Raw genomic sequence first — 18201 nt, 5'->3', positions numbered from 1 at the left:
CCACCCTACTAGTGTTCGTCCTTGCCTTGTGTTGCATCAGAACCTCAGAGAGACCGACCAGAGAGTGAAGTGAAAATAGTTTGATTTGTGTTTTGTTGGTCATTTGCCTGGCCTGTCTGCCATTTTATGATTTTGGAATTTGTACAAGAAAAGCTATTTCCCAATGCACACTGCCTATGCTTGGAAGCTCTTGCTATTATACCGTAATTATTCTCAGCAATTTATGGCATTGGATTGCTGATTCAGAAAGCGTTGATAAGCTTGATTTAAGTGAAAATAGTTCTAAAATAGCATTGAAACGAATCATTTAATGCATTTTAAAATAATTTCAATTCATTTCAGTGAGGAATGATCCAAGATTCTTGGAAAAGAGTTTTCGCAGAGTGAAAATATTGCAGGAACCAACGTGTTAGTGTAAGAGCGTTTCTCTTACTCTTTTCTTTTTGATCTTTTGAAACCATCAACGCGCAGTTTTTGGGGTTACTCCTTCAATGCCCGAGCACCATCAGCATCATGAGATGCTGCTGCAGCTGCTGCTGCCGGTAGAGGCCCCATCATAATGATCATAATGATCGGGTGGTGGTCATGGCCATTTAGCGGCACTCCACCAAGTGGCCCGGCGTCATAATTACACCTTTCCGCTCCACTGAACACCACGAACCCCGGAGCCATTCCATCCTCCAACGGACGAGTAGAGGAGTCAATCGCTGTAAGTAGTCGGATCTGGAACTGGAGCTCCAGCTCTGGAGTTGAGTGGAGTGCTGCGCTTTGGGGGCTGATTTCACTCGAAAAGAAAAAGAAATCGCCTGGCACTTTCCTAGGAGCTGCGGAATGTAAGCAAATTAAATTAAAATTCCATTACGGAAAGCACGAAATATTGTATCCAAAATGGACCCAAATCAAAATACCAAAAAATAAGCAAAGCCCACAGAAGGTTAACAAAATAAGCAAAAAAGGAATCATAAAGGGAGAACCATCATCCATCTCTCCTTCGCCCTGCTCTCCTCTGTCTTTGTCTCTTTCCCACTTACCCATAAATATTTATAAACAATGGACGACGAAAGGCCCAAATCCGTTATAAATAAAACATAACGACGGGGATTTCATTTCGTTGTGGTAGCGGGATGGAGGGAACCACTTGAAGAGCAGCGTCGACTGCGGCTGCGACTTCGAATCGGACTCGAAAGCCGAAGAAATGTCACAAGCAATAAATCAAAGAGAAATACACAAGCAACAGCGGTCTGGTGATCGATGCATTAAATACCCTTTATTATTAAGTTATTAAAAATTATCATTTTAAGAATGTGAAGACTTGGATAATTGTTTGGAAATTTCTAATTAAAACACACATGTAAATATGTACAATATAAAGAGGCATTCCATTTTATTGCACATGTACATACATATACTTAAAATAGGTCAATAGTAGAGCTCACAGCGTAGGTCAGTATTCAATCGTGATGAAGTGCTGTCTGTCCGAGTTCCCTTCAAATGAATGCGTTATAAATATTTCCGCAATTTACAAAGGGTATCAGAATAAACAAAGCAGTGTCAGAGCAGCGGCAGAGCAGTTTCTGTGAGTGTGAGTGTGTGAGTGGGGCGAAGAAAACAACAAAGGTATCACGGAAGCTCAGCGAAGATCTCCCACGGCACGTTCCCCTTCGTGGCACTGCGTGAGCATGAGGGAGAGAGAGCGAGTGTGCGGGTGTGTGGGTCACAGGTAATGCGCTCTTTACAAATTGCTAAGCACTGCAGGGGGTGTGGGCGGTGGTGTGATGTGGAGGGGGGGAGCATGCCGTGGGTTAAACTCTGAGCATTAAAATCCATTTGCAGGAAGCTCTGCTTAAGTGGGAGAGGGAGCGACAAACGAAACACATGCTGAGAACGTTGCGCAGGCGTCGCTCTGTCTATGCTGCTCGCTCTCAATCTTTCTCTGTCGGCTGTTCTTTGTGGACGACGGATGTTGCGAGCTTTTGCTTTCATTCTGTCTGCGGGATTTCCAATTGATATAGTGTTAAAGATTTTTCTCGACAAAAAAATATATTTGCAGATCTAGGAATGACTATTCCCATACATTTTGTCTAGATCTCCCTTTTGGATTACCGCCTCCTTTACATGTGCATAAATACAAAGAACCAGCAGCAGTTGTTGCTAAACATTACACAAACACAAGCGAGTTTCAACACGCCAGCAACATATGTTGCTCAGCAACACTCCGAACACTGGCAGCATCATCGTTTGGCAACACTCCAGCATCAGCATCATGTTCTCTCGCCCTGCATTCATGCATTCATTCACTTATTCATTCATTCAAAACCGTTAGCCAGGTGAACAACGTGAAGCGGCGCAAGCGAGAGAGACACACAAAGCGAAACGAACCGAAGTGAAGCATTAGCCGAAGCGTAAAAGCCGAAAACGTAACCTCCGTCGTGTCCAACGCATTTTTGTTGTTATCTTTTTTTTCGTGTGCGAGTTCGTCGTGTTAGTGTTTGTGTGTGTCTGTATGTCTGTGCAGCCTCCGCAACATGCGTCCGGCCCCCAGCCACCCCCAGTGGTGAGTTTTCCAAGCAGCGCAGCAGCAGAACAGCAGCAGCAGCAGGATACTGCCGCCAAGGAAGCGACAGCAGAGAACAGAGCAGCGCCGAAGGTTGACCGAGTTGGAAGAGAGCCCCGGCTGTTGTACAAAAAACTGAACGAAAGAGAGCGAGGAGCGTAAGTGGTGCTGGCTGGCTGGTGGCTGCCCCAATAAGAGACATTTCGTAGAGCGCGCGGGCAGCTGTTGCATGTTGCATGCGGCCGCCGCTGCTGCCAGACTCAGTGACGCCTGCCGATCCAAACCGATCAATCGCGTGTGCCGCGCTATAACCGTTGTATTTTTTTTTCTGTTTGTGTGTGTGTGCTGATCCTCGCGAGTGACCAAGAGAAACACAACCGAACGAAGAGCCTTTGAGCCGCAGCAAGAGAGATAAAGTGTGTGAGAGAGAGAGAGTGAAAAGAACACGCTATGGAGCTTTTGGTGCTCTTCCTGGCCTTGGCCCCCCTCTGCATCTCCGGCGGGATTGCCCCGAACGATCCGTGCTACTTCGAGGGGAAACCCCGCAAGTGTCTGCCAAGCTTCGTGAATGCCGCCTACGGCAATCCCGTTCAGGCCTCCAGCATCTGCGGCGGCCAGCGGCCGGAGCGCTACTGCGAACTTCAGCGTGATGGTTCGCTGGGGGAATGCCGGGTGTGCGACAGGCATACCGCAGGTATTGGCGCCTCCGCTCTGACGGACTTGAACAACCCCAGCAACGTGACCTGCTGGCGTTCGGCGGGCGTCAATGTGCCCCACGATCCGGACACAGCGCCACCGGACAATGTGACCTTGACCCTGTCGCTGGGCAAGAAATACGAGCTCACGTACATCTCTCTGTCGTTCTGCCCCCGTGCGGCACGACCAGACTCGCTGGCGATCTTTAAGAGCTCCGACTTCGGCCAGACCTGGCAGCCCTTCCAGTTCTACAGCTCCCAGTGCCAGAAGTTCTACGGGCGACCGGATCGCGCCAAAATCTCCAAGTTCAACGAACAGGAGGCACGTTGCATCAACTCGCAGCATGACATTGGTGGCGCCGCCCAGAGGTTCGCCTTCAATACGCTGGAGGGCAGGCCGTCGGCCAACGACTTGGACTCGTCCCTGGTACTGCAGGATTGGGTGACGGCCACCGACATTCGCGTGGTGTTCCACCGCCTAGAACTGCCGCCGCAGCTGCTGCTGCAGAAGGAGCGCAATGCGAATAGCTTCAGCGACGAGATGAGCGCCAGCCAGGAGGCTGAACTAGAGCTGGATGAGCACGAGGACGACTACGACTACAATCTGCAGGACAACGACAGCGCCGGCTATGATGAGGAGTACGAGGAGCCCAAGAAGCATCTCGAGTTGGACGATGATCTCCATTTGGACTATGCTGCCGACAGTGGCAGCGATGGCCCAAGCGGCAAGCGGCACTCGAAGCAGCACAAGGGAGGCAGCAGCGCCTACGAGAAGCATTACCAAACGAAACTTGCCACAGCGGCGGCCGCCGCGTCTGCTACAACCCCCAGTCCCCAGGTGAAGGCTGCTGCCGCAGCCTCCGCGACTGGCACAGCGCCACCGCCAGCGGAGCTGCCACTGCCACCCATCACGCAGCACTATGCTGTGTCGGACTTTGCCGTCGGTGGTCGTTGCAAGTGCAACGGTCATGCCTCCGAGTGTGTGGCAACCATTGGTTCTGCGGTCTCCACCTCCGATCCGGATGATGGCCAGGACGATGATGCCCCATCGGCAGGAGCAGCAGCAGGAGGTGCACTCTCCCACGGACACTTTGGACGCACTGCATCCGGACTGCAGCTGCAATTGCAGGGGCACATGAGCTCCAAGCTGACGATGACATGCGCCTGTAAGCACAACACCGCCGGCGATGAGTGCGAGCGTTGCAAGCCCTTCTACTTTGATCGCCCCTGGGGCCGTGCCACCGACAATGATGCCAACGAATGTAAAAGTGAGTACAGCACTTCCTTCGACTTATTCTTCGACTGCCCCCGCACCTATAATGTCCATGTCATTGAAGACACCAGAATCTCTGATCGAAAAGACCCATTAAGGAGGAATCCAATAGATTTATTATGTTTTGCTTTCCTCGTTTTTACTTCAATTTAAAGAGATCTTCCGTCCATAGCTGATGGAGCTCATTTGCCCTCTTATATCCTAAATAGAATGACTAAAAACTCCCATGAAATTCCATAGATAAAGATGAGGTTTAGAAAAAAATGAATCAGAATCTCCCAATGGATTCTGCAACTTGAGCTGTGGGGATGAAAAACAAACTAAAACTGTAATTGTGCTCCATAATGTATATGTTTTATCTCCGCTCTGTTCTTATCGCTGACTCAAAAAATATATTCACGAATCTTATCCGTCGAGGCGGTGTAGTGGCTGTTGAAAGAAGGTTCATTCTTTCATTCATTTACAGATTCATTCATTAAATCTCTTATTTGTGTCACCGCTTTCATCCCTCTTGCCTCATGGCACTTATTCCTCTTGGCTCTTGCAACCCTCGCTTGCAGCCTCAAGTTCAAAGTTCTTTTCATGGTCATTCGCATGACATTGGACACTGCTGCAAATCAAGTGCATCATCGCTGGGGCATCATCGAGTGCCGTTTTCAATTGCAGCCATTGTGTATCTGCCCCTCACGATTGGGGGCACTATCCTACACGGCCCCAAGGTCCCTCTGGTCTGGCAATTGCGCGTCGATTCCAAAATTGCCATCAACATTCTTTCCCTCTTTTTTTTTATTTTTTGGTGTTTTATTTGAACACTTGGAATGGCAATGCTTCTCCCTGTGGCAGTGGTTTATGCTTCTGGCACCGCTATATGCCTCTGCTTATGTCTGGGATATCCCATACTAGACCTTCGTTTCCATGTGGCACATGCTGAAGAAGATTGGAGACTGAAGATCGGCATTATGTTTTCGTTATGCATTTTCCGTATTTAGGATTATTCTGTGAGCTGCAAACTCTACAAATTCATTTCCAATGAACTCCCAATGAACTCCAATATCTCTGTTTTGGTGTTCCCAATTGTCATGGAACTTTTCCGTCAGTGCAGAACAGTGCCTTACCTTTTTGATTGCCACGCCCCCTATACCGCCCTAAGCCGCCTCTAGAGAGCCATAAATTACAAACGATTAACTTTTTGTAGGCCATCGATGTCGCCTTTGTCGTCGCTGTCGTTGTCGTTGTCCTCCATCCAAATATTAATCAAAAAGTCAGGACTCAGTGTTGGTGGTGTGGGTGTGTTGAAGGTGGGAGTGTCATTCAGGCGGTGGTTGGAAGGTCAGCGGCTTAAAGACTCAACCGGTGAAACGTCAGTGAAAGAGCTAATTTATGGCTCTCGGGCGACATCCCATGACAATTGCAAGGGGCAGTCTAAAGGAGAAAGGGAGAGAAAGAAAAGAAAGAGAGAGAAGTGCAATTACAAGATTAATTCTACTAATAACAGGAAAAGCTCTCTCTTGGACGAACACTCCCTTAGACAAGGCAGAGAGAGAGAGAGAGATATTTCCCAGCAATATCTCTTTTATGTTTTCCCAAGGAAGAGCAAGAAGAAAACTAAAAGAAATCGAGAGAGTCAAAAGGGTATTACTATTTTAATAATTGCAGGGAATAAATAGGGAAGAAATAGAAGAAATAGAAATCTTTTATAGAAAAAGCTCTCTTCTGGGTACTTCAAATGAAGTGATATTTCATTGGTGTTTTTTACTCGAATATTCTGGAATATTCTTATGCAACTCTGACCTTGAACCGGAAAGTAGTCCCACAGAAATCTTGTTTGCGCTTGTCCCTTATTTTGCCTTGGCTTTCCATCAACGTCCTACCCCGTATCCTTTCCGGAAGGCGAGTAGGTGGGTGGGTGTTGTATCCGGGAAAATATTAATTTTCTATGGCTTAAATTTGAATTAGTCTACGGCGGAGCACACCAGGATAGTCCACAGGACTTCATTACAAATGCAACGAAACAGGAAGTAAGCCCAGGATAAAAGCGAAACTGAGACAAAAAAAAGAGAGAGAAATGGGGATGGCAAGTGATAAAAAATATGTATGTGTAAAGCGAAAGAAATTTCCAGCCGATTGTCCGTCCACTGGCTGTTGTCGCTGGTGTCCGTTTTGTGTCCCATTTCCATATTTTATCTTCTCCTCTGTCTCTCACTCTGCCCATCTCTGTGCCTCTGCTTGGATTTGTGGCATGCAGCAGGCAGGCAGCCACCCGTCCAAAGAGTAAATATTGAAAAAGGAACGCGAAACAAAACTGAGTTTCGCTACCTGCCGCCTGCTGCCGCATCGCAAGGCTTATCTCGTGGGGCACCTCCAGGCTCTGCTTTGCGCTCTCTCTCTTGTGGCGTGCCCCTCCCCCTCCTTGTGGCAGCTCGTTTCCGACTCATTGAGTCGCACATTAATATTTAGATTTGCTTTATTCGTTGACGATTTGTTTCGATTTCGTTTGCTTTGTTGCTCGTCGAGTAAATTGCTCCGATGTCCGTTGGATGTCCATGTCCCCCCGCACCCGCACCCGCACCCGCACGAGCACAAGAAGTCACCGCCTACAGTGGCACAAAAGTGATTAAAAGTGAAATTATGGCGAATAAAAACATAAATCTTACTTTGAGATTCGGATTTTCATTCCGTTTTACAAATAAGTTGTCTTTTTTAATTCAGAACAGAAATCATTCATCCCCATTATTTTGATTGCTTTATACTTGTATTATTTTTCACACTCGATAATTAGCCTGCTCGTGCCACAGTGCCGCAGTGCTGTGCCATGGCTCACCGCTCGCTGCTCCGCTCGCGGGTCTCTGGGGTCGAGTGAGGCGCATCTAATGCGAGACATCTGTTAAATTTTTGGCTGCAATCGCTACGAGTGTGGGGGAGTGGGTTTTCAGGAGTGGTAAATGTGGGAAATGGAAACCGAGAAGCCAAAGGGCATTGTTGTACGAGAGAGTCTGCTGCCCATTCGACTGGACTCTCATTGAGATGCTGCCTGCCTGCCTGCCTGCCTGTGCCTTCCGCCTGCCGTCTGCCTGCCTGCCTGCCTGCCATTTCTATAAAACATTTATTTTTGTGTGTGATTTTCATATGTTTCCTCCACCCCCCTCTGCCTCTTTCCACACTGGTGTATGCGAGGGTGTGTCCTGTTCTGCTCTCCGAACAGTGTTCCATGTGGCAAGGGCTGCAAGGGCAAGGGCCAGAGTCGTCTGCTCTCGGGGGGCTCGCGCGACTAATTCGCAGCGTTTACATTTGCAAATTCCGCCCGGTAATCCCGGCAGCTGTGCGCATTTAACACACTGGTGGTGGAAGGGAAAGAGAGGAGTGCCATAGAGCCATAAATATACAGATAGATCCTCAAACACTGACTTGCAGCAAATTGCAGAAGCTTAAGTTTGGGTCTCTGCGGCAAAGAACGCAGCAGGAACTGTGGCAGGCGAACATGTGGCTGGAGGAAGATAGCGCTAGAACTTGTGGGTGGAAGAGTAAACTTTGGAGTGCGATTCGAAAATGAAACTCTTGCAGAAAGAAAGAAAGAAACAGTTTCGAGAAACATCACTTGGCTAAGGCTTTCTAGAAACAATACTCCAAGCGGACAGCTGAAGAACTGAAGAAACAGTTGGGGCAAGAGTGCGCTGCTGGAGCAATCGAAGAATCAGTGTTGTAGAATGAGTGTTGAGTGAAATCAACGAATGATTAGTTGTGGAAAATGTGAATAAACTATAGATACCAAAGATTAATACCAAGAAAAAAGTGTTTTGTAGGAACAGCTGAGGGAATCGCTTAGAGTAACAGAGCTGAGTGTAAAGAAAAGCTTTAATAAGAGTTCGAGAAACAATTGAAGGAACATATGGCGCGTGGCACTGAGAGGAGTACCAGTTGCAGGTGCAGCAGCAGCACCACCACCACCAGTGAGAGTTATCTAGTGGTTGTGGCACAGTCAAGCTTGTTACAAAACACACAAGCAACAAGAAGGATTCTTCGGGGGCAGGGCAGGGCAGGGCAGGGAAGACAGTGCCATTGCCAGTCTGTGGCAATGTATGCAAGCCGAAAGCAAAATGCAACATTTTATTGCATAACCGCAACACTGTGGTTCCAGTGGCAAGAGGGGCAAGAGGCTGTGAGAGGCAACAGAGGCAGGAAGAGGAGGCGTGTCAATGTGATAAAATGTGCTGGCAGAGGCTGCTTCCACTTGGTTCCGTTTCGTTTTTGTTTGCATTTTGCCCGATTCTGCTTTTGCCTGCTTCTGTGCTTCGTTTTGTTGCACGGTAACTTAATGGAGGTGTAAGGATATTCCTTTTTCGAATGAGCTGTTATGCGGAAGGATGTATGGATACCATGGAATGAGAGCGCTCTTCGACTGTGGGATATCTATGGAATTGCGATTGCTATAGTCATGGGAGTATTCCAGTTATGGATTGAAGCAGTATCGAACGATACACGAAAAGTCACATCGGTCGAATAAATGTTTAAAAATGAGCTGAAAGACCTCCTAAGTGATGCGATCTCTGGAGTAATGGGTATCCTTGAGCGGGCATCCTTTCTGGTTGGCGCATAAACTACAGAGTTTTTTTATAGTCTCCGTTTTGGCTGGCAACGCGACTGGCACAAAAAATGTTGGTTATTTAAAATAATCCATGGGAGAAAGAGAAACTCCTGGCAAAGGCACAGGCAGAGAGAAAAGGGAGAAAGCAGAAGAGAGGGGAGAAAGGGAGTAAGAAAAAGTGGATGTATGGTTGGTGGGCGGCAAGCGGAGCGCGGAAGTGCATAATGAGTGTCCTTTGTGCAGTGGCAGGACTCGAGACTGTACTTAATTTGCATGCAGCCGGGCATCGAGGCAGTCTAAAGTCGACAGTCGGCAGGCAGCCAGTAGCCGTGCCAACGGGTTATGTGATGTGATTTCGCTGCCCCACAGAGAATCTCAGGCAGAGCCTGGGAGAGAATCACAGAGAAATGCAAGCGGAATTCTCTGGCGAATAGCACAAGAAATGCGCAATGGGAATCTTAATAAGGTTGAATTACACTTTCCGTATCCCGTGCGGGGCTGTACTGTGTGGAATGTGGGCTTTGAGAGCGAGAGAAACCCAACGCAAAAAAAAGCAAATAATCAGTGGGAGTCCTTCTAGTACTCTTACTGGAATGCACACAAACGGATTCACTTGGGCCTTCGCCTAAAAGCATTCCACAGAGTCGTTCTCTGTGCAACGAACAACTACAATTAAAAGGTGCCACGTGGCATGTGGCAGGACGCTTGCAATTGAATAATTTGATAATCAGAAAACCGCACATTGCGATAGAAAATCAATAGAATGTCCGAAATTCAGAATGAGATAGAGAGATGTATGTACATAGATATGCATTTTGGAGAGGGAAATGCTGCATTTATTTGAGAGAATCAAATGGGATTCTTCATACAGAGAATGGCATTCCCAGATCGAAATGCATTTAAAATAAATACAAATACTGAACTTCAATTTGTACCAAAATGTGCAGAACTGGCAGAAGATCAAATAAATGAGAATTAACAAATAATTGTACGTGGAAAAATGATCGCAAAGTGTGCTGACTGTACTTTATTGGAATACCAAGCGTAGAAAAGTGTTTAACATAGTTTAAAAATGGTTATGGAAACTATGAAAATGTTTCTTTTGCTTTATGATTGCTTTAAATGAACTCCTGCTGATCGCGAGTCGATGGAAGTTGCTTCATCGCGTGCGAATGTGTGTTGACTGAGCTTCAAATGCAATGCAAATGCGTAGAAATGGTTAAGGAAACCTTTAAACGAGTTTAGATATACAAATAAATCAAAAAAGTAATTATTGGCACACTTAAGGCATTCCTCGACTCTAAGTTGTGCTCTGCAGCAACTGCACTTTATTTTCTTTATGCACCAACTGTACTTCATTTGCCTGCTGGGAAAACAGATACCCAGGCAGCAGATTCGTGGACCAGGAGAACATGCAATTGTTCCGACTAATGGCACCTCCAGTAGAAACAGCAGCAGAGCTGTGCTCTTGCCTTTCGTGCGTCACTTTTTGATTCATCACTTTCGACTTCTATTTAATTGCTCCCCAGAGCAAATGCGATTCTTGGCCATCAGTTTTTTTTGTTGGTCCACACCTCCCCGTCCCCCATTCCATGCAACACTCGGAAAAACATTGGCAGATTGCTTTTGCCAGAGCCACAGATCCACAGATCCACAGACGGGGGCAACCCCCGGACGACAGACGGTCCATGGCCTTGCCGTTGCGCGTTCCATTGTTCGTTCGATGGAGGGAACCTGGAGACGGGCACCGGGAGCCGGGAGCCGGGAGCCGGGCACCGAAAAACAACGATAAGTTGATGACTTGTTGGCTTCTAGCTGGCAACTTGAAACCTTTCAACTCGCAGCAACGAAACATTCCGCAGACTTCTGTGCTGCAGCCTCCTGCCTGCCTCATGCCTCCTGCCTGCTGCTGTTTGTTGCATATTTTCTGTTTCTGACTTTTTCTCAAGCAATTACTTTTTAATTTGCGCAAGCATTTTGCGCCACAGCAACAACGACACCATCCGTGTGGCAGCATTCAGCAACAGCAACAGCAACTGCAACAGCAACAGCAACGCATCACGACGGTAGTCATCGTTCACGCCCCCTTAAGAGGCATGGCTACTTGTCTTACATTCAACTTTTAGCGGTTTTGCAGTGGGGTACCCTGTGATTATATGATTTCAATGGGGCATATAACCTCCAGATTAATGCCAGAGTTCAAAAGAAGAATTACACCAACAAATGGCTGTCTGGGTATCTCACTTTTGGTCCGTCGAAAGAAGGAAACTTAATAGTTTTGGAAGAAAGAAAGAAAAGAAAAGAGTTTAAACAAATTAGAAAAATGTAATTGCAACAGAGTTTCTTATATTTATTTCACACCCGTATCGAAACCCTGACTACCAGAAGGTATTCCTAGGGTCGTTATATCGACCCTCCATTTCGCTTTTATTTTGGGAGGTAGGTAGCCACTTTTGGCTATTCTATTTGGAGCGATTTTTCGTGATTTCTTGTGTTGATTTTGTCGGATGTTGGACAGAAGGGTGGGGGTCGACCACAAGCTGCTTAAGCCAACACAAGCCTCTCCGCCCACACGGTGCCCCAACGGAATGGAACGGAATGGTGGCGCGAGCACGAGTATCGTTTCTTCGTTTCGGCGTTGGTTCTCTTCTCTTCTCTGTTTTTTTTGTGTGCTTTAGCCCATGTGGAAGTGGTTGACCGCCGCCCCTCCTGGTCGCATCAGCTCGTGTTTTTTATGACTCTTTTGGCTGACTCTCTGTTTTTGGCCAGGTCCAAATCCAGCACCAGCAGCAGCAGCTGCTGGAGCCGTTGGATCTCTGTGGCTAGAAGCACTTCAAAGAGCTGCTGTTGCTGTTGCTGTCGTCATCGTCATCGTCATCGGCATCGTCGTCGTCTTTTTTGTTGTTGATGTTGCTCCAATTAGTTTTCGTTATAAAATTTAAATTGTAATTTATGATTTCGAAACAACTGACCAAAAAATGTAGCCACAGAAAACACTCGTCCCTGGCTCTGCCGTTGCCGTTTCCGTTGCCTCTCCTTGTGGACTGCCAAATGGTTGATGGCTTCTTCTGTTGGCTCTTTCGAGGCTAATTTATTACTTAACCCGACAGCATTTCACAGATTTACATATGTATGGATCGCTCGTTCGGGGACTCGGGGGACTCGCTGCGAAAGAAACATATTTCAATTAATTTTCTCGCTTTTCATTCACCAGAAAATATAAGAGAAATTTCCTTGGCTTTCATTTCGTCTTATTTCAGCTTCGTTTTATTTATTTGCACTCTTTGGATTCCTTTCCTCGGGAAGGGAATCCTTGCTTCGCTTGTGTTCATGTTTCCTTTCAATGTTTTCAGTATTTTCAGAGGAGTGGAGTCTTGAACTGCGGATCGCTTGATGGTGGGATGTTTTATTGAATGGATCCAGAGTGTACTTATGCTGTAATATTTTCGAAATATACTGTATGTAGATGAGTTTATTCATGGGTTATTCAGCTCGAGAAAAATCCATTCGTATATACATACATACGTGTGCATTTTCTTCTGGTTTTACACTTTGTTGCCAATGAAAATGCACTTTCCAGCAACTAAATTTCCCCACTGCTTGTTGACCTTCTTCTTCATTTGTTTATTGCGGCTTTTCATTTACTGGCGGCACTCTGGAAAACCTGTGGCCACCTGTCTGTCCAGCGGTATTTTAATTGCCAAATGCTTTTGTTCCAAGCCGCACGAACAACTGGGGAAAACCAACCAACAAACAACTGCGATTACATTCGTTACAAAAAAGAACAGAACGGAACGGAACCGAAATAATGTGTGGGGCCAGTGGGCAGGGCAGAGGTTTTTCTGAGTTTAATTTTGCCCAGAAGCCGCCACCACCACTGCCGCCGCCGCACAGAACTTCATTTAAAAGCAATTTTCATTGCAATCTAAATGCTTTTTCTGGATGGGGTAGATGGAGGGGAAATCGAATGGCGTTTTGTCTCCATGTGGAAGCCCACATCCATTTTCCACTTCCACTTCCACTTCCATTTGCCCACTTTCCCACTTCTACTTCCCATTTTCCCATCTACATTTTCCACCTCAACTCCTCGTTAGCTGACTTGAAAATTCACATAAATTAAAGGCACGGAAAAACTATTAAAGCATTTTGTCGTGCCCATAGCTTGCTGTGTGTGTTCATGAGGGTGTATCTGTGTCTGTGTATCTGTATGTTTCGGGGTGTATCTCTGTGGTTTCTGTCTCTGGGTTAATGAAGAAAATTAGACGTTTGGAGCAGGCAGCGACACGGTGGAAAATGCCTGCTTACAGTAGTCTGAAGAGCAGCAGCAAAGCATTACAAGCCAAACAAATTTTTCTTCCCAGCATTTAAATGCTTCTCTTAGGGATGAAACTGAGGAACAGAAAAAGGTGTACATACACGTATGTGCGATTCGTGAGGGCTTTTTCGTGAGAGTTTCGACGGAAATTGTGCTGTGAAATAGTTTCTTGAGGCAGCAGTGTCATCAGTTTATGGATCAGAACCTCATTATCCAATTGTCTCCGCCAGGTCTTTTATTTTGAGAGGAATTTGCGGGTTTCCATAACTTTATACTTTGCTATATTTAATATTTTGTAATATGTATTTATTTGAAATTATTGTCTATTTTTGGTAATGCAGGAATTTTGTTGCTACAATCTAAGCTGCATTTATGGTACTTTTTCCTAGCATAATATCACTGTTCGATTGCTGGTTATTGTGGCTTGAAGTTAAATGTAAAGGGCTGCGAAACGCAAAGTATTTCTAGAAGCTGCCACAAAAGCAAGAAGTTGTCCATCGCTCACGGCTTTAATGGCCTCTGGTGCTGTGCCCCCACATAACCCATCTCTAGAGCCATGATTCGATCAAAGTGCGGGGGTTAAGGGACGCGCGTGTGTGTGTGTTTGTGCTCAACACAACGGGGAGTCCCCCCTGCACGCACACAAATTAATTTTCAAGCAGCATTTTGGATGGCCTTTTCCTCTCCTCTCGCCTGGAAAATGTGTGGCAATGGGAGGAGGGGATAGTAGTCGGTCGTCGGTCGTCGGACGTCGGTTGCCGATGGGGGAGTTGTTAATAAGTTGCAGCGATTTGTTGCCTGTCTGTGGATATTGCCCCTCCTCTTCTCTGACACCCCTGCACCGTGCCATTGGGCGCCCCCTTTTGAGGGGCACCTCATTCAAGTGTTAATTACTTCCAATTCGAATTTGTTTTTGTGTATATAATTTGTGTTCCCCTTCTGTGTGTTTTGTGTGTGTTTTGTTGTTGTTTTGAGGGGAAATATTAATGTAGACTTTTAACACAAAACACTTAAGGCTGTAGCAGGCGTTCGTTGCGTGCACCATGGGGCAGAAGAAGGCGTTGTTTTTATGGCAACTTCTGTTTTGAGTTCCATTTGCAGTCTGTTCCTTTTTGGCTCTATGGATCTGTGACTGCCAGCAGAGGAGGGTCACTCCCAGAGATATTGCAGGGGGCAAGCAGAGAGAGCGAGAGAGTGGCAGTGTGGCAGCGTGGCAGAGTGGTAAAAGGCAGTTAAAAACTGCGGCACGTAGTCGCCGCAGTTGCATGTTGAAAGCGCGAAAGCGTAGCCGTTCACTGCCAAATGAAAAGCCAGTCCAAAGGCAAATAAAAGCCGGCCAAAGGGTCTTCCACTGATGATGATGAAGCGGCATGGTGGGGCATGTGCGGCAGAGGGATTCGATTACACACTGACCCAAGCGTGCAACAGAGACAGAGATAGAGTGGCAGTGAGGGGAGCGGCGGGGAGGCATTCACAGTGCAACCGCAGAATCAAGCGGCTTCGGCCTTCGGTTTGAAATCGTTTTCTCTCCTTTTTGCAAAAAGCATTCACAGATTCCCATTTCTTTCTCTATGCAAAAAACCCCCTCATCCCACCCCCCACCCCCCACACGGTCTCCCCCTGTTGCCTCTGCCGTTGACTTGCCTCTAAAAGGGGGCATGCAGAAGGTTGCAGCGGGGAGGGCTGGGTTAGTTGAGTGCGTCTCGTTGCACTTCATTGAGCCGTGCAAGTGTTAAAAGTGTAGCAAATTGCGTGGTTTTTATACCACCTCCCCCATCCCTTCCCTCGCTTTCCCGTTGAACCCAGAAAGAGAGAGAGATAGCAGTGCATAGATGTGGCATGCCTCCTATAGGTAAATGCCCCATGAAGTGACTGTCATAATGATGCACACATGGGGTTGCGACTGGGATCAGCTTTTGCTGCTGAGTTTGTGGTATGATTATGTGCGTATCTACTACTTTTATTTATATCAAAAAGTGAGATTTATCTCCAAGGAAGAAGTTTTTCAGTGCCACATGAGACAGAGCAGCATTAAAAGCTGGGACGGCTGCAGGACGGAATGGATTCATGGATGCGTTTATGATTCCATTTTGGTAATGAATTTCCGCTTCATAAATTTATGTAGCCGATAAACTATTTATTAGGCCATTCATTGCCTAGTATTTGCATTAATTTTCCTGTAGGAATTGTTCTGTCATTTTCTGGTATAATTTATACATAATATTTTGTGTTGTATTTCATCATCATTTGGCTTATGACTATAAGGCTATAGGCTTATGAGATAGTCACAAAACTCATTGAGAATTTTGTCCACCATTTTAATTTCCATTTATCTTAATTGCACAAATACTTCCGTTTCCATTTGAACACTTCTTCATCTTTATCTCTGAATTTCTATTAGTTCTTTCCCCAAAGAATTCATAAACGAAAAAACACTCGAGGCAGCAAATCAATTTTCAATCAATTTCGTTCACAAAAACGTTGCAACGACAACAAACTCAAAGGTTAATTTCTGGCGACTAAAGGGTCTCGTGTGGATGTGGACATGATTTAAATTCCCTTTGCCCCAAGCCCCAAGCCCCATCATCGATGGGCTCTGCACGGGCTGCGGCTGCTGCGTCTGGCTGCATGGATGGGAGGGCATATTAATATTGAATTATTTGTCATTTTGCCCGGCGGCTGCTCAAACAATGGACAATTAATTGACGAGTTCATTAACTTTCAAATGAATATGCTAACAAGAGAGAAAAGCAGCAACAACAGCGACAGCAACAACAACAGCAACATACATAGATTTAAACATTAATAAAAACAAAAAAGTGAATATATAAAGCAATTCAAGAGGCAATTTAATTTTAAACTGTCGCTAATAACTTTTTTTCCAACCAACCAGTTGCCGAATGAACGGCCGATAAACTAATGAAGGCCTTAAATGATGTATTGTTTGTGGCATGCCACCGGTCCATGCCACTGCCACTGCAGCCGCCACTGGCTAATGAGTTGGAAGTTGGGGAGGCGGGCAGGGCAGGGGGCAATAAAATGCAGGCTAATTAAAATCCAAAAATAAAATATACAATAAAAATGGAAATGTGTGTTGAGTGCATTTTACATTAAATTTTAATAATCCGCGTGTTCGTCGAAAAGCTGATGGAGCATTAAGTCGCCCAGCATTAACTGGCAAACAATTTTACAGGCAGTTTAAATAGGTGTTAAAATTGTGGGTACTTTACTGAGTACAGCACCGTTTGCTTTTTTTTTGCAAAGAAATACAACTTTAAATGAATACTTTAATCACCAAATGAACTTTAGTTCGGCAAATGATAACTTCGATAACAAACAACAGCTAATAAAAAATCATAGAAATAATAACAGAAACATTTTAGAAATCATTATTAGGCTTTTTTGGATAACTGTTGATCCATTTCTTGGCATCATCATACCTTCATTGACAGCACCTTTTATTCTAGGGTATCGGCTGCTGCTGCCGGTTCGCAAAAAGCAAGCGAGATGCTTAACAATGTGATTTAGTTTCCACTCCACTCCACTGCACTGTACTCCCTGTTTTCACGTGTTCATTACGCATTATTTATGGCCGCAAAAGGCAGAGGGAACAAAAGCGAGAAAAAACAATCCATCGACAGACCCATCCATCCATTCTCGCACCAGCCCCCGCACATCGTTGATAAACAATAAAATGCACTAATAAAATCTCACATATTTTTGACTTCATTAAAATGCTGCATGTATCATTTGTTTTTGTTGTTGCTGTGTGAGCACTCTCATAAAGTTATTATTAGCATAACAGAGGAGAGCCGGAGCCATCTCCATGGAATTTAAACTTTTATTCAATCATTCAAAAAGAAAAGTTCTCTTGCGGAAAATGCCATTTAGATCTCATTTGGTCAATGCGGCGTATGCTTTATATTTTAAATGCATTTATTGTCCAATGATTTTCCCAGCACACAAGCGGGGAGCAACAGAAATGGTGAAAAATCGAAAAGCCACAACGCCAAAAACGTGTCTATGCATCAAAGTTTTCGTAATTTTAGTTTGTGGTAATTTTCGGAACGAAAAAACATGCAGCAGAATAAGGCCTCAAATTTAGATTGAAGAAAATAATTAAGCTATGAAAATTAGAAATGCTCGACATTTGGATTTTGGAAAGCAAACCCCCAAATTAGCATCATTTCCCCTGCAATTTCCGTACATTTTCCCCACGTCTTGCGCGCTTCCCCAGTAAATACTCGTGGAGACGTCCATTGTTGGAACAATCCTCATTGGAAGCATTAAATTCGTTGAACAATCACTTAATACTCGTATTCGGATTCGGATTCGTATATTCGAGTATTTTCGTACACTCGTTGGATGTGCTTGCCACAAAAAGCCGCACAATTAACTGCAGCATCGCATCGCGTGGACTCTGCTGCTGCTGCTGCTGCTGCTGATGCTGATTGGATTGGATTTCAGAGAGTAGTTGTGCTGGGGCAGGGGGCAGAGTTCGTGCCTGAAATTTATACGCGATAATTAAATCGAATGCATTTTTAAGCTTCGCACAAATGAGTGCAATCAATTTTCGGTTGGTTTAACCAGCAGTTCAGTTAACGATACGTCTCGTACCAGTACGTCTGTGTGTGTTTTGTGGCACACCTGGCGTATGAGTGATGTTCACGGAATCGCCCTTAAATCAACGCTGACTGAGGCATTCCTAAAAAGTTGTGCCAGGGGTCTCTTGATTGATTTCTCATTTGTTTTGCGTTTTTTTCTTGGGATGAATCAGTTTTT

General features: G+C 45.5%; 1 protein-coding gene across 1 annotated transcript in view; it reads left to right on the top strand.

The window, feature by feature from the left end:
- Positions 1 to 2320: 2320 nt before the first annotated feature.
- LOC117903528 (netrin-B) overlaps positions 2321 to 18201 on the top strand; it is a 65103-nt gene continuing 49222 nt past the window's right edge. The window contains exon 1 of the mRNA XM_034815675.1: positions 2321 to 4517. Within this exon, the coding sequence (XP_034671566.1) occupies positions 3005 to 4517 (1513 nt within the window). The 5' untranslated portion in view covers positions 2321 to 3004. The remainder of the gene's footprint in view (positions 4518 to 18201) is intronic.

This window comes from Drosophila subobscura, chromosome A, assembly GCF_008121235.1.
Source record: "Drosophila subobscura isolate 14011-0131.10 chromosome A, UCBerk_Dsub_1.0, whole genome shotgun sequence".
Taxonomy (NCBI): Eukaryota; Metazoa; Arthropoda; class Insecta; order Diptera; family Drosophilidae; genus Drosophila; species Drosophila subobscura.
Note: the sequence above shows the minus strand (reverse complement) of the source record. Positions and strands in the feature narration are given on the sequence as shown.